Below are 13,093 nucleotides of genomic sequence, written 5' to 3' on the forward strand. Positions count from 1 at the left end.
AGCCTGTAAAATAGTAAAAAACATGGTGTAGGCATGTGGTCTATAGACCGTTAGAGATCGTTCTAACCATAATCCACTGGTATAAATATTTCATTATTTAGACCGAGCAGAATGGACGTTTCAGATCGGTCTTCTTGCAAAGCCCTCTTGATATCGGGTAGACCTAGAAACTCGTGTCGGGGGATGGCAAGAGACCAGATTAAAATCAAAACGAAACCGTTTATTTTAATTTTAAAATTTTATTAGCTATAACTTCACGTTTTTGGCTTTAGTAATTATTATTTATATATATCGCCGCTTCGCAAGAACGTAGGCTTAAGTCAAAATTTGACGAAATTGACTTATTAATGTAGATATACTAAAAATAAAAGTATCTATCGCGTGAATAAAGACCTATGACGTTAATAATAGTCGCTAAGAGATGACACCAAGTGTCTATATTTGTTTAGCGCGAAATTAGATAAATACTTAACATTTTCGTATGAATACAGACCCAAGTTAGTTACGCCGCAGAATAGCGCAGAATGTGAAGCAATTTGTGTGTTTACTTCTCGTCAAGGACGACCGATCTTATACTTACGATTATTTTTGTGAAAATTCTCTCTAAATTAAGGATCCTTTTTGTAGTTAGGTCAGCGTTTTAACAAAGTTGAAGTAAATATTTCTGAGGAAAAAAGACTCAAGTGTAATAGGGGTTAACAAAAACACTTTATATTTTTCTAATTACCACAGTTTGTATTTAGATATATTTCTAACAAAATTGTATAGGTAATTTCTTTAAAGTAACAACTTATTCGGAGTTATGCTCATAATCATATCCATAAAATTTTAAAATGCCTCTCCTCTAAAATCGTCTTTTTTGACTTAAGCCTATGTTCTTGCGAAGCGGCGATATATATAGTGGCTAAACACCCCTTTAGGGGTTACGCCGCTTTAGCTCTCTAGATCTATGTTTTGAGGTAGATCAGTCCTCATGTTCGTTATTTAATTTTCTCGGTTATTTTTCTCCACTCTCTCCTGTCTCTGATTTTTTCTTTCCAATGTCGTATGCCCGCCTTGTTGAGATCACTTACTACTTCTTGTAACCATGTAGATCTTGGTCTTCCACGTCTCCTTTGGCCAGCTGGTGTCCATTTCAATATTGAGAATATCCTTGTAGTTGATCCGGATCTCCATAAGTGTCCTAGCCATTTTGTTCTTTGCTGTTTTATTTTAGACACTATTCAGGGGTGGCCAAGCTCCTTCATAGTCCGAGCCACTTTTCATAAGTTGAAATTTTTCGCGAGCCGCAATTAAATACGAATTCAAAAAGTATGTAAAGAATGTATTTACAAATTTTTAACAGACATTCTATTTATTGAAAACAGAAATAAATTTACGAAATATTAAAACTTAATTACATATATAGTTTTATTTTCGAGCTTAATCTTTGGGTTATTTGGGTCATATATTGGTAATAAAAAAAATCACCTTATCAATTACATATGTTCATTTCAAACGAATTCAGAAAACAATGAAGAGACGATTCAAAATATTTTAAGCCTTGAAATCTATTTTGAAGTTCAATCAGTACTCTGTAATCCAAATTACAAATTATATCCGTAGCAAGAATTATACAAATCTGTCTGGACTTGGTTGATTACTGACCTTTATTTCGCGCCACTCTTAATGTTCATTCATATCATTTTAAAAGACATTTTGAAACATATGGAACGATAATAATTTTTTTAGATATAATAACACAAAATTGAAAAGGAACTCGGGTACATTTATCGAGAGCCACAAGTAATCCTTCAAAGAGCCGCATGTGGCTCGCGAGCCGCAGTTTGGCCACCCATATCCTCCTTAATTTCTTCCAGTAGCTCAAGGTTCGTCTAAATTCATTGTCATTTATTTTTATTGGTCCTAATATTGCTCTTAGTATTTTTCTTTCTTGTATTCTAAGGTTTTCCTCTTGTTTTTTTGTCATGCTAAGGGTTTCGACTGCATACATCAGCGTCGGTCGAATTCTTGTTTTGTATACTTTCATTTTTGATTTCTTACTCAATAACTTATTTTTAAGTAATTTTTTATTTGCATGGAAGCTCTTATTTGCTGTAATAATTCTTTCTTTGATTTCTGTTTCTCTTTCTCCATTGTTTGTTAATAATATTCCTAAATATTTAAATTTTTCGACTTCTTCAAAAGTGTATTCTCCTACTCTAACCTTTTTGTTTTCAAAGTTTTTGGCAAATCTCATTATTTGGTTTTTCTTGGTTTATTTTTAATCCCATTACTTTTCCTTCTGTTACCATTTCGTTTAACATTCGTTCCATTGTTTTTCTATTTTTTGTTATTAGCACAATATCATCAGCGTATGCTAATATTTGTCCTTCTCTCGTTCGGAGGGTGCCTTTGTTGATCTTCCTGACGATGTATTCTAGGGCAAGATTAAACAGATTTGCTGATAATGAATCTCTTTGTCTCACCCCTTTATTGATGACAAATTCTTCTGTGTCGCCTACTTGAGTTTTTATACTAACTACAGTTTTACTCATTGTCATTTGTATTAATCTTCTTAATTTATTTCGTATTCCCATTTCTTTCAGAGCTACCATTAATTTTAATATTTTTATTGTGTCAAATGCTTGCTGAAAATCTATAAAAAGCAGTTCAATTTCTATTTTATATCCATGAGCTTTTCTATCATTTGTTTAACCGTATGTATGGCATCTGTTGTGGACTTTCCTTTAACAAATCCGCATTGATAGTGTCCTATGATATTCGTGGTAGCTTCGGTCATTCTTCGTTGTATTAAGGCGGACATAATTGTATATGCTGTGTTTAATAGCGTCAGTCCTCTGTAGTTATTACACATCTGTTGATCTCCTTTTTTATGAATCGTGATAATTTGTCCTTTGTACCATTCTTCCGACATTTTTTCTTCGTCCCATATGTCCTTTATTAAATTGTATAATTAATTAATTGTATAATTATTATTTAGTTTTTTATAATATATTATTTTCAGCTGTATACGTTCATCATGATCAATACTGTAATATTGTTCGAACTAAAGGCATTGAAGTTATGGGCATTAAATTCAGCACTGCGCCACGCCGGAAAAATATCCAACAAGGTGAAGAATTCGAAAATATAGCATTCGTCAAATATATATCTCCTGAAAATAAGAAATATAACCTAGATCAATCTCTTGCAATAGCCCTAAATATTGTTCTACAGAATATGTTTGGCTTTATTAAGAACGTAATTGTTAGAGAATTAAAAACTGAAGACAGTAAAGTACCGAATGAAATTCAGGTTAAAACTGAATTATATTATTCTAAAAAAGTATTTGTAGTTTCAGAGTATTCATCAATAAAACCAAACAATATAGACAGTAAGATAGATTTACTGATATTGGATTATCGAATGATTGAAAAGTATAGAGAATATTTTAGGACTTTAAAGGAAGACGCATTTATTTTATGTATTGGAAATTTAGAAAATACTAAGATAAACGAATTCGAGGTAATTTTCCAAACAGCCAGTTTATCCTTATTACGGTTGAAACAAGATCCAATCACTTATGATGAGATCATCCAAATTAGAGAAAATGACTATAAGTGGCTAGAGACAATAAAAACAGTTTCAAAATCCATTACTTCAAAAAATGTTTTATTATATAGTGAAAATGACTACATGAATGGGATTGTTGGCCTTAATTACTGCCTTATGTCTGAGGACGACATTAAAGTTGCCTTTAGGTCAGTTCTTGTTAACCAAATAGCGCCACCTTTTTCTATTGGAAATAGTTATTACACAAATCAGTTATCAAAGAACTTGGCATTCAACATCTTGCAAGATAATGAGTGGGGAACCTTTGTGCCCATAGCAGCGGAGCCAGTAAAGCCAAGGGTTGTCGAGAATGCAGGGCTCACTATATTTAAACCAGGAGATTTATCTACACTTGGATGGACTGAAACAAGAAAAAGCCGTTCGAGGTAAGTTAAATACGTGTCTTGTTCTTTAAGTTCCATCTTATATCGAAGGTTGGAAATCATTATGGCAATGCGGAACCATGGTAGCTCTGCACTACTGCATTCGAACCATTCCCTTAAGTTCTTAAGCCAGGATGTTCTTCGTCTTCCCACATTTCGCTTTCCTCGGATTTTGCCTTGCATAAGCTGCATAATAAGTTGTAATAATGAGTATTTTTGCCTTCTAATCACATGTCCCAAGGAATCAAGTTTTCATATTTTGATAGTTAATATTACTTCTGGTTTATTTCCTATCCTTCTAGTTACTTCCACGTTCGACATTCTTTGAATCCATAATATTCGTAGGATTCTTCTGTAATACCAAAATTTAGAGGCGGCTAACTTATTCAGATGGACTTGTTTGAATGTCCAAGCTTCCAAGCCATAAAGAAGAGTAGATAACACATAACACCGAAGCACCATTAGGCGTAGTTCTAACCTTATATCCCAACAACAAAGAAACTTTATAAGTTTAATGAATGATGAACGTGCTATTTCAATACGTGTCTTAATTTCTTTGATTTGGTCTACATTTGATGTTATCGATGTTCCTACGTATTTGTAGTGATCCCCTCTCTCAATTACAGTATCTTCAATAGTCAATTGGATGTTCGCGTGTGCTGATTTAGGCATGATCATGCATTTAGTTTTCTTTAAATTCATCTTCAGTCCGTACTCATGACAGCGTTCATTAAGGCGTTGCATTACGTTCTGTAAATCATTGTTGTTATCCGTTATTATTACTGTATCGTCTGAAAAAAATCGTTGTTCAAAACTTCTCCATGGATAGATATACCTACTGTTGAATCTGAGAGCGCTTCTTGAAATACCGCTTCACTGTAGACATAGAAGAGCAGTGGGGACAGCACGCAACCCTGACGGACTCCTCTCTGTATTTTGATATCTTGGGTGTCCAGGTTGTCAACTCTTACCTTGGCAGTTTGATTCCAATATATATTAGATATAATTTTTATCACGACGGTAAATATTTTTGCTTTTTAATATATCTACAAGCTTTTTATGTTGAACTTTATCAAATGCCTTTTCAAAGTCTACAAAACATAAGTACATAACCCAGTTCATGTCCATGCATCTCTGGGCCAGCAGATTTAAGCCGAACAAAGCATCTCTTGTACGCATACCATTTCTAAAGCCAAATTGTGTGTCACTAATTTCATATTCAAGAGTTTTAACAATTCTGCTGTGTATTATTTTCAAAAATGTTTTAAGTGTGTGACTTATTAAAGAAAATTTTCTGTGATCTGAGCAGGTTGTTGCACTTGACTTTTTGGGAATTGCTACAAAGGTCGATTGCAGCCGTTACCTGCGGAGATTGTGGCAGTCTGATATATTAGATTAAAGAGTTCAACCATTACATCCATAACGTCTTCATCAATAAGTTTTAATAATTCAATTGGAATACGTGTAGGTACATTTTATTTTGTAATTTTCTGTTTATTTTTGTTAATATGGAACATTTTGTTCACCCTCTTGACGTCCATATTCACATTATAATGAAATTTAAAAAATGAGCTAGTATAAGTGTATAGTGGATTCACTCAGCTAAGTCCCAAATAACTGGTAGCCTAGAAGACCGTAAGAGTAGAGCTAAAGCCATCCATAAAGAGTAGACCGTAGAGCCTAAAGCCATCTTCATGACATGTTGACCATAAATTTTGAATAAGGCAGGTGACAACACGCATCCTTGTCTAATACCTCTCTCGGTCTTGAATTGGTTTGAGAACTTCTGATCTAGTCGTACTGTTGCTATATTGGGCTGGTACATATTTTTGATAAGTATCACCAGGTGCATTGGTGTGCTTATTTCTATTAACATCGACCACCGATCGCATTTTTGCTATTCACCCATATACACACACCCAAACTTATATGGAATCACCATGTATTTCAAAGTAATATTTATTTAACAAACTGTCGAAACCCAAAAGACTCCATCTTTAAACAAATAAATGTTTAAAAATAATAAAATCTTTGGATCTCTTGGTTAGGAAACAGATTCTCTCTTATACCTATTCCCCATCCTTCTAAAAATTGCAAGGAAAAGGGTGATGAATGTAGAGACATGGGGAGTCTACATAGTTGCACTCCACAACATATCAATTCACCGAGGTAAAGATCAACAAATCTGCTTCCTAGTGCTCGATACGTGAGTAAAACCGTGGGTAGATAAAAGGCATTATATTTAATTTCGATTCAGAGATCATTACCATCTTTCTATGGACCATTTCGAACTCTTTTGTTCTCGTCAGGAAAGCATATGCAATGATGCTCTAATATTTATTTCTTTTGAAAAATCCTTATTGTTGCATATAAAATAAAGGTTTTTATTGAAAATAAACAAATATATAAGACAATCGGATAGTACAGCTCGGTACGGTATAGGTTATTTGTTGAGTGGCAAATTAAACGAAAATAAATAAACTAACTTTTGCGTCCAAAAACGAAAATATGCCTCATGTGGGGTTATAGAACTTACAACGAGGAAAGATTATTGGTCTTGTGGAGAAAGTAATGTTCTAATAGGGACATAGCTGTAGAGCTAGGCGTAATACAGGGCGTTCTGTCCAAAATCTATGCTAGGTAACAGGAACTAGGAAAGTTCAAAAATAAACCAAGGGAAAGTCGCCAAAAGTAATAACGGCTCTCCACGATCGTTTAATTGTCCAATCAGCTGGAAGACACCCAACCATTTCCTACCTGCAGCTCCAAAGGCAGCTTTTGGAAGCTACAGGTTTAACTGTTTCAGTTGAAACGATAAGAAGAAGAGTTTGTAATAAGAAGTATACAGCAAGAGACAGTTATGGGTTAACCAGTTATCCAGGCAGCACAAGATTGATCGCCTAAATTGGTGTCTTCACCACCAAAACCGGAACATTGGGAATTGACAAAATGTGCTATTTTCAAAAAAAGTCAGGATTTGTGTACAATCAGATGACCCACGAAATCGTGTACTTAGAGGTCGAGGAAGACAAACAAGAACGAAAACTGTCATATCTGTTCACACATATACAAGGAGAAGTGTAATGTTCTGGAAAGGAATTGTGATCCGTAAAAAAACTGCTTTAATTTTCATCCAATCAACTTTAACTGCTCACAGGTATGTTGATATCCTGTAGTCAGGCTCTGAAGAGGTGCAATAGGAGAAAATTTTATTTTATTGCATGATAATGGACCTCTACATACCATTAGAGTGACTACAGACATCATTGAAGCAGAAGCTATCCCTTGTTTGGAGTGACCTGCTTGCTCACCCGAGCTTAATCCTATAGAGTATTTGTGGGATATGCTTAAAAGAAAAATTAGAGCTCGCCGAGATAAGCCAAAAAACACCGCACGTCTAGTACAAGCTGCTCTTAAAGGATGGAGCAACTTATCAAAACAAAATATTGATAATTTGATTAGGAGCGTGCCCACGCAATCTGAAGCTTGCACGAGGACTAGAAGTGATAACACTGACTACCACAAAATACAAAAAAAAAATAAAAACAATTTAAACATTATTCGTTTTACATTTAAATTTCATATGCTATTGACATTAAAACAACTACTTTCAATTTGTTTTTAAATACTTTATTGTTTTATTTAATTTTTATGTATTTGTTATTTAATTGCTTGAAAATAAATTATTGCTTGACTTCGGGTGTTCGTTTTTTTAAATTCGCACGAAATAGTAAGAAATAGCAGATGATTCCATATAAATTTGGGTGTGTGTACATGTTTGAAGCATACACCCTTTGGTAACATTGCAATTCCTCTGATAACACTGGAAGACGATGGCCAACAAATCCCTTTACAATATTCCAAGTTTACCTGTTTAATTCATTTTTAGGATTGATGAGGCCAATATCGTGGATACGTGTTACTTTGCGGTAAACTATAAGGATGTTATGATTTCTTCTGGTAGACTAAAATGTGATAGTCAATTCATTGGAATTGAATATTCTGGTATAACAAAAACGGGAAAGAGAGTAATGGGATTACTATTTGGAGGATTTAAATTCCAAGTGAAAAGTGATCCCATGTTTACGTGGACTATACCCGATTCCTGGACACTTAAGGAAGCAGCTACTGTACCAGTAACTTATATTACGGTAATTACTATTACGCTAATTGTAAAAAACGATATTACAGCAATTGTAGAATATCCATTTTAAAATTGGCGTCTCTTTGTAAAAAAAACGAAGTCGACTTTTCAAAGTAATAAGATATTTACTCAACACACACACTACACTAGGTATCTGAATGCAAAATCAATTGTACCATGCCAATGGCCATTAGTTGTCGAGGCATTAGGCAAAAATAAAAAAAATATTCTATCCATTTATCTACATAGATACTTTTATACATTTTTAGAAATGTACCTATAATAAACGACATATCAAAAAGTTCTAATTTAAAAGTGGGTGCTTAATTTTTTATTTAACAAATTAATTTGAAAATTAGTTTTTCTTAGATTGTCTACGAAAATATAAATTTAAAAAAAAATGACGTGACCATTCAGAAAATTTTACACAAAAAAATATATATAAAGATTTTTATAACATTAAATCTACGGCATCTATAATTTTTTAATTATAACTCGCTATTCACCCATCTCACAGGCATTGGCGTACTGTATGGCAGCGTTCGGCACAGCGCGCGTCTTACTAAATTTAACATAGCTTTTTAATAAATTAATCAAATTAAATTCTATAAATTGGAAATGAAAGAATATTAAAGCTATTTTATAGTTATATTACAAAGAAAAAAAATGTGGGTAAGGACAGTCTGGACAGAAATTGGGACTTACATGAATTTGGTTTAAAAATTATTTAAAAATATGTTACTAATACAATTTTGCCTATAAAAATAACAAACTTACACAAATTACTTTTCAAATATGGTACTAAACGATGTTTTATTCAAAAAAAATCTCAAATTTTTTTTCAAATAACGATATTTCTCAAAAAATGTAATTTCTGAAAACTTCGTTGTTTTACAGAATTGCTACTACTTCTAAGAGGATATTACTCTTAAGGATTATATTACAATTTTATAGGTGTTTTCTTTTAAAGCTTAAGATGTTATCTTTAATATGCACTAAATTATTTTTCTTTGAAAATGAAATAATCATCTTCTTTTTGAGAAAATTAAGAAAAATAAAAAATGTAATGCGAAAACCAATAAAAAAAAACAATTAAAAAAAATGTTTATACAAAGTCGTAAACTTTTTTCTGTACAACTTTTTTCGTATAACCTAAAATACATTTAATAACAAACTTGAAAAGTTATGATAAATGTTAAAAAAAAATTTGAGCTCTTATACAGTAGTCTGTAGTAGTTTGCGTAAATTGAAACTTTTTATTTATCTACTTTACAAAAAAAATTTATTCTTCATAAAATGCTCTGCATGTTTTAAAATCTAAAATGCAAACATTGGACATCGAATTTTATCAATTTTATACGAGGTATGTCAAAAAATATGAATTTCGCTCAAGAGTAAAATACTTTATTAATATATTTCACACTATCGAAAATTGTTATAATGAAGAGCCGATATAGTGATAAGTAAAGAGCCGCGTAGATGCAAGTTAGAAATAGACGGTAAAATTGAAGCACAAGTAATGAAATTCAATTACCTAGGAGTAGAGATCACTAGTGGCAGGAATATAAGAACAGAGACCACAACACAAGCAGCAAGAGTAAGTGGTTGCCTCCGAGAAACCAGATGGAGAAACAAATATCTGACCATGGAAAGTAAAATAAAAGTATACAAGACAACATTAAGACTACATATGCATTGGAGACAAGGACCGATACAAAAAAGACGAAACAACAAATCATCAATATCGAAATGAAAGTATTAAGATCAATAGCGGGCATATCATTAAGAAACAGACAAAGCAACACAAGTATACGAAAAAGTTGCAAAATTCAAAATATTAACAGATGGATCAAAACAAGAAGGAAAATCTGGAACGAACATGTAAAACAAATGGAACCAGATAGATTAGCGAACATCTGTAAAAACAACAAGCCGTACAGAAGAAGACCCATTGGACGGCCGCCGAACAGGTGGAAAACAATGTGCAGTCAACAACAACAACAACTGAAACAGAATAAGAGGCAGAGAAACAGGAGTAATCCTAATCGCACGAAGAAGAAGAGAAGAAGAAGTTATAATGAAAAGTTGTTTAAAATTAAAAACTATGTTTAAATATGCATCCTTCTTAGTGAAAATTGTTTAAATGACCGATAATTACATCATTTTGAATTTTTAAATATCACATTCGAAATCAGCATAATCATAAACAAAATAAAAACATTTTTTATCAAAGGAAAATGATGAATTAATCGATTTTATTAAAATTATTTATACAAAACAGCTTTTTAGTACGTTCTTTAAAGGTAAAATATTGCAGAACCTCTAAATTTTAAAGAACTGCTTGGATTGACATGAAATTTGACATACACATATCTAACAAGTCAAAGAAAAAAGTGATTGTGCCGATGTGTGCTTTTGCCCTAGGGGTGAGTTTCACCCCCTTTTGGGGGTGAAAAATATATGTTCTAAATATCCAGAAATGGATAAAATGACTAATTCTAAGCAACTTTTGTTCTATAAAGTTTTTTCACCAAGTTAATAAGTACTTTTCGAGTTATTTGCGAGTGAATATGTTAATTTTTCTACAAAATAACCACGTTTTCAGACGGTTTTTCGCAAATAACTCAAAAAGTAAGTATTTGGTAGAAAAAAAAATCTTATCAAAAATATAGCACGTAAAAAAGTGAAAAACTTGGTATATATATTAGGTCACTGTAACTAGTAGAAGCAGAGTTATAGCTAATGAAATATAGGTTCATATTCGTCAAATTCCAAATCGTATATTTTAACGTGCCATAACCAAAAAACGAAGCACTTTTTTGGGGAAAAGTCTATTTCACTTTTTAAAGTGTTTAAAAAATGCTTATTTTTGTTTTTTAAAAAAATTGTTTAGCATCAAAAGTAAACAAGTTACACTCAAAATAAAGTTGGTCTCTTTTTTTTGGTAAGAAATCGGGAAAATTAGCATTAGCTAATTAGCATTTCAAATGAACTTAATTATTATCACTTCACAAGTTTTTTACTCGCGTATGTATTGATCATACGATCTGTAAGTTTCATCGGTTCAAAGTCCTTATTTTTGAAAGAGCTGTAGTTAAAAGGGCTTGAACGAGTCACTTATCATGAGTGTATGCAAACTTAAAAACACCAAATCTTGACCAACTTTTGTCTTACAGAAAAACAAAAATATACAAAATATTCAGAAAAGTAAAGCCGACTTTTTTTATTGTTTAACATCTGCTTTGGTATCTCTAACAATTTTTAAGTTATTTTAAAAAAAAAGCATTTTTTCAAAATTAAAATTTTTCAAAATTTTACTTTAAAACCAAATTTTTTAAAAAATAAGCACTTTAAATCGATAAAACTTACAGATTATATAAACACAACATAAGTGAAGTAACTTGTGAAGCGGTAAGGATTAATTTCATTTAAGTTGCTAATTGGGGGGTGATCTTCCTGATTTTTTTTGCCAAAACAAAAGGGACCAACTTTATTTTGAGCGTAACTTGCTTACATTTGACGTTAGAGATTTTTTTATAAAAACAGAAATAAAGCCTTTTTTAAACACTTTAAAAAAGTTGTAATGTGTTTTCCCCAAGAATGCTTCAATATTTGGATATTTCGGATTGAATTATTCTATTTGGAATTTTTCGAATATGAACCTATTTTTCATTAGCTATAACTTTGCTTTTGCTAGGTATAGGGACATAATTTATACACCGTTTTTTTCACTTTTTTATAGGCTATAGTTTTGCTAAGAATATTTTTTTCGACAAAATGCTTACGTTTTGAGTTATTTGCGAAAAACCGTCTAAAAACGTGGTTATTTTGTTCAAAAATGAACATATTCACTTGCAAATAACTCGAAAAGTATTGATTTGGTGAAAAAACTTTAAGAACAAAAGTTGCTTACAATTAGTTAGTTTATCCATTTCAGGACTTAACTTGAACATATATTTTTGCACCCCCGAGATGGGGTGAAATTCATCCCCAGAGCATAAGCACAAATCGGCACCATATCACTTTTTTCTATGACATGTTAGCTATGCGAATGCCAAATTTCATGTCAATCCAAGCGGTTGTTTAAAATTTACAGCAAAAACCGTAAAAGAATGTACTATTTATTGTTGAAACAATTAATAAACAAGTAGCGGCTAAGTCTATGAGTAGAACTTTTTTACTTTAACATACTTATAAACTAACAAAAATGTTTGATATTTTTAGTGTTACCTTGCAATGATCGTCAGGGGAAAAATGGAGCAGAACCGTTCTATATTAATCCACGCTGGGGCAGGAGGTGTTGGAATATCAGCAATTAACATAGCATTATCGTTAAATTCAACAATTTTTGTAACTGTAGGATCTGAGAAGAAAAAGCAATTTTTAAGAGATTTATTCCCCCAACTAAAGGGAGAGAACATAGGTGAGACGTGTATTATGTTTAATATTAAAAAGGAAAATCATAAAGACACGATAAATTTTACCTCTGGTAAATCAATCTAGTATTAATAATATTAATGCGTTGTTACAATGTATGTTCCTATGAACTAATAAAGTGATAATGATAGGGGAGGAAACTGTGCTAAATTTGCAGTTACTCGAGCGTGATGGGGACCTATTGAGTTATGAAGATTATGCCCTAGAACCAAAAAAAGTTAAGTAAAGTTTTCCATTTAAGTGGGGACTTCATTTTTTAATTTATTTTCCATTTCCAACAATCGTTTTCTCCGATTATAGCACCATCTATCCATAATTCGAAAAAATGTCTCGAATAAAGTTACTTATTTTTACGCAAGGAATCCAAATGTTCAATAAAAAATGGGGGCTCCTATTTAAGATTTTAAAGTAAACCACCACCTCACCTCCGTTGGGGTCGTGTTTAGTGTCATTCAATAGAGTTTTCAAAAATATTCAACAAATATTTTTTAGTTTTTCAATCTGACGTTTATTTCTCGAAATATTCGCTTTTTCC

At 32.1% G+C, this 13,093-nt stretch overlaps 2 protein-coding genes across 7 annotated transcripts in view; one reads left to right on the forward strand and one right to left on the reverse strand.

Annotated features, from left to right (window-relative positions):
* Nucleotides 1–13,093, reverse strand: part of LOC126882898 (RNA-binding protein Musashi homolog Rbp6) — a 1,676,353-nt gene that overhangs the window by 948,070 nt on the left and 715,190 nt on the right. The window lies entirely within an intron of this gene.
* Nucleotides 1–13,093, forward strand: part of LOC126882891 (fatty acid synthase-like) — an 88,669-nt gene that overhangs the window by 58,301 nt on the left and 17,275 nt on the right. For both annotated transcript variants that reach the window (XM_050647955.1, XM_050647956.1), the window contains exons 12-14: nt 3,008–3,980; nt 7,867–8,128; nt 12,346–12,544. In XM_050647955.1, the coding sequence (XP_050503912.1) occupies nt 3,008–3,980; nt 7,867–8,128; nt 12,346–12,544 (1,434 nt within the window). The remainder of the gene's footprint in view (nt 1–3,007; nt 3,981–7,866; nt 8,129–12,345; nt 12,545–13,093) is intronic.

Source organism: Diabrotica virgifera, chromosome 4 (genome assembly GCF_917563875.1).
Source record: "Diabrotica virgifera virgifera chromosome 4, PGI_DIABVI_V3a".
Taxonomy (NCBI): Eukaryota; Metazoa; Arthropoda; class Insecta; order Coleoptera; family Chrysomelidae; genus Diabrotica; species Diabrotica virgifera.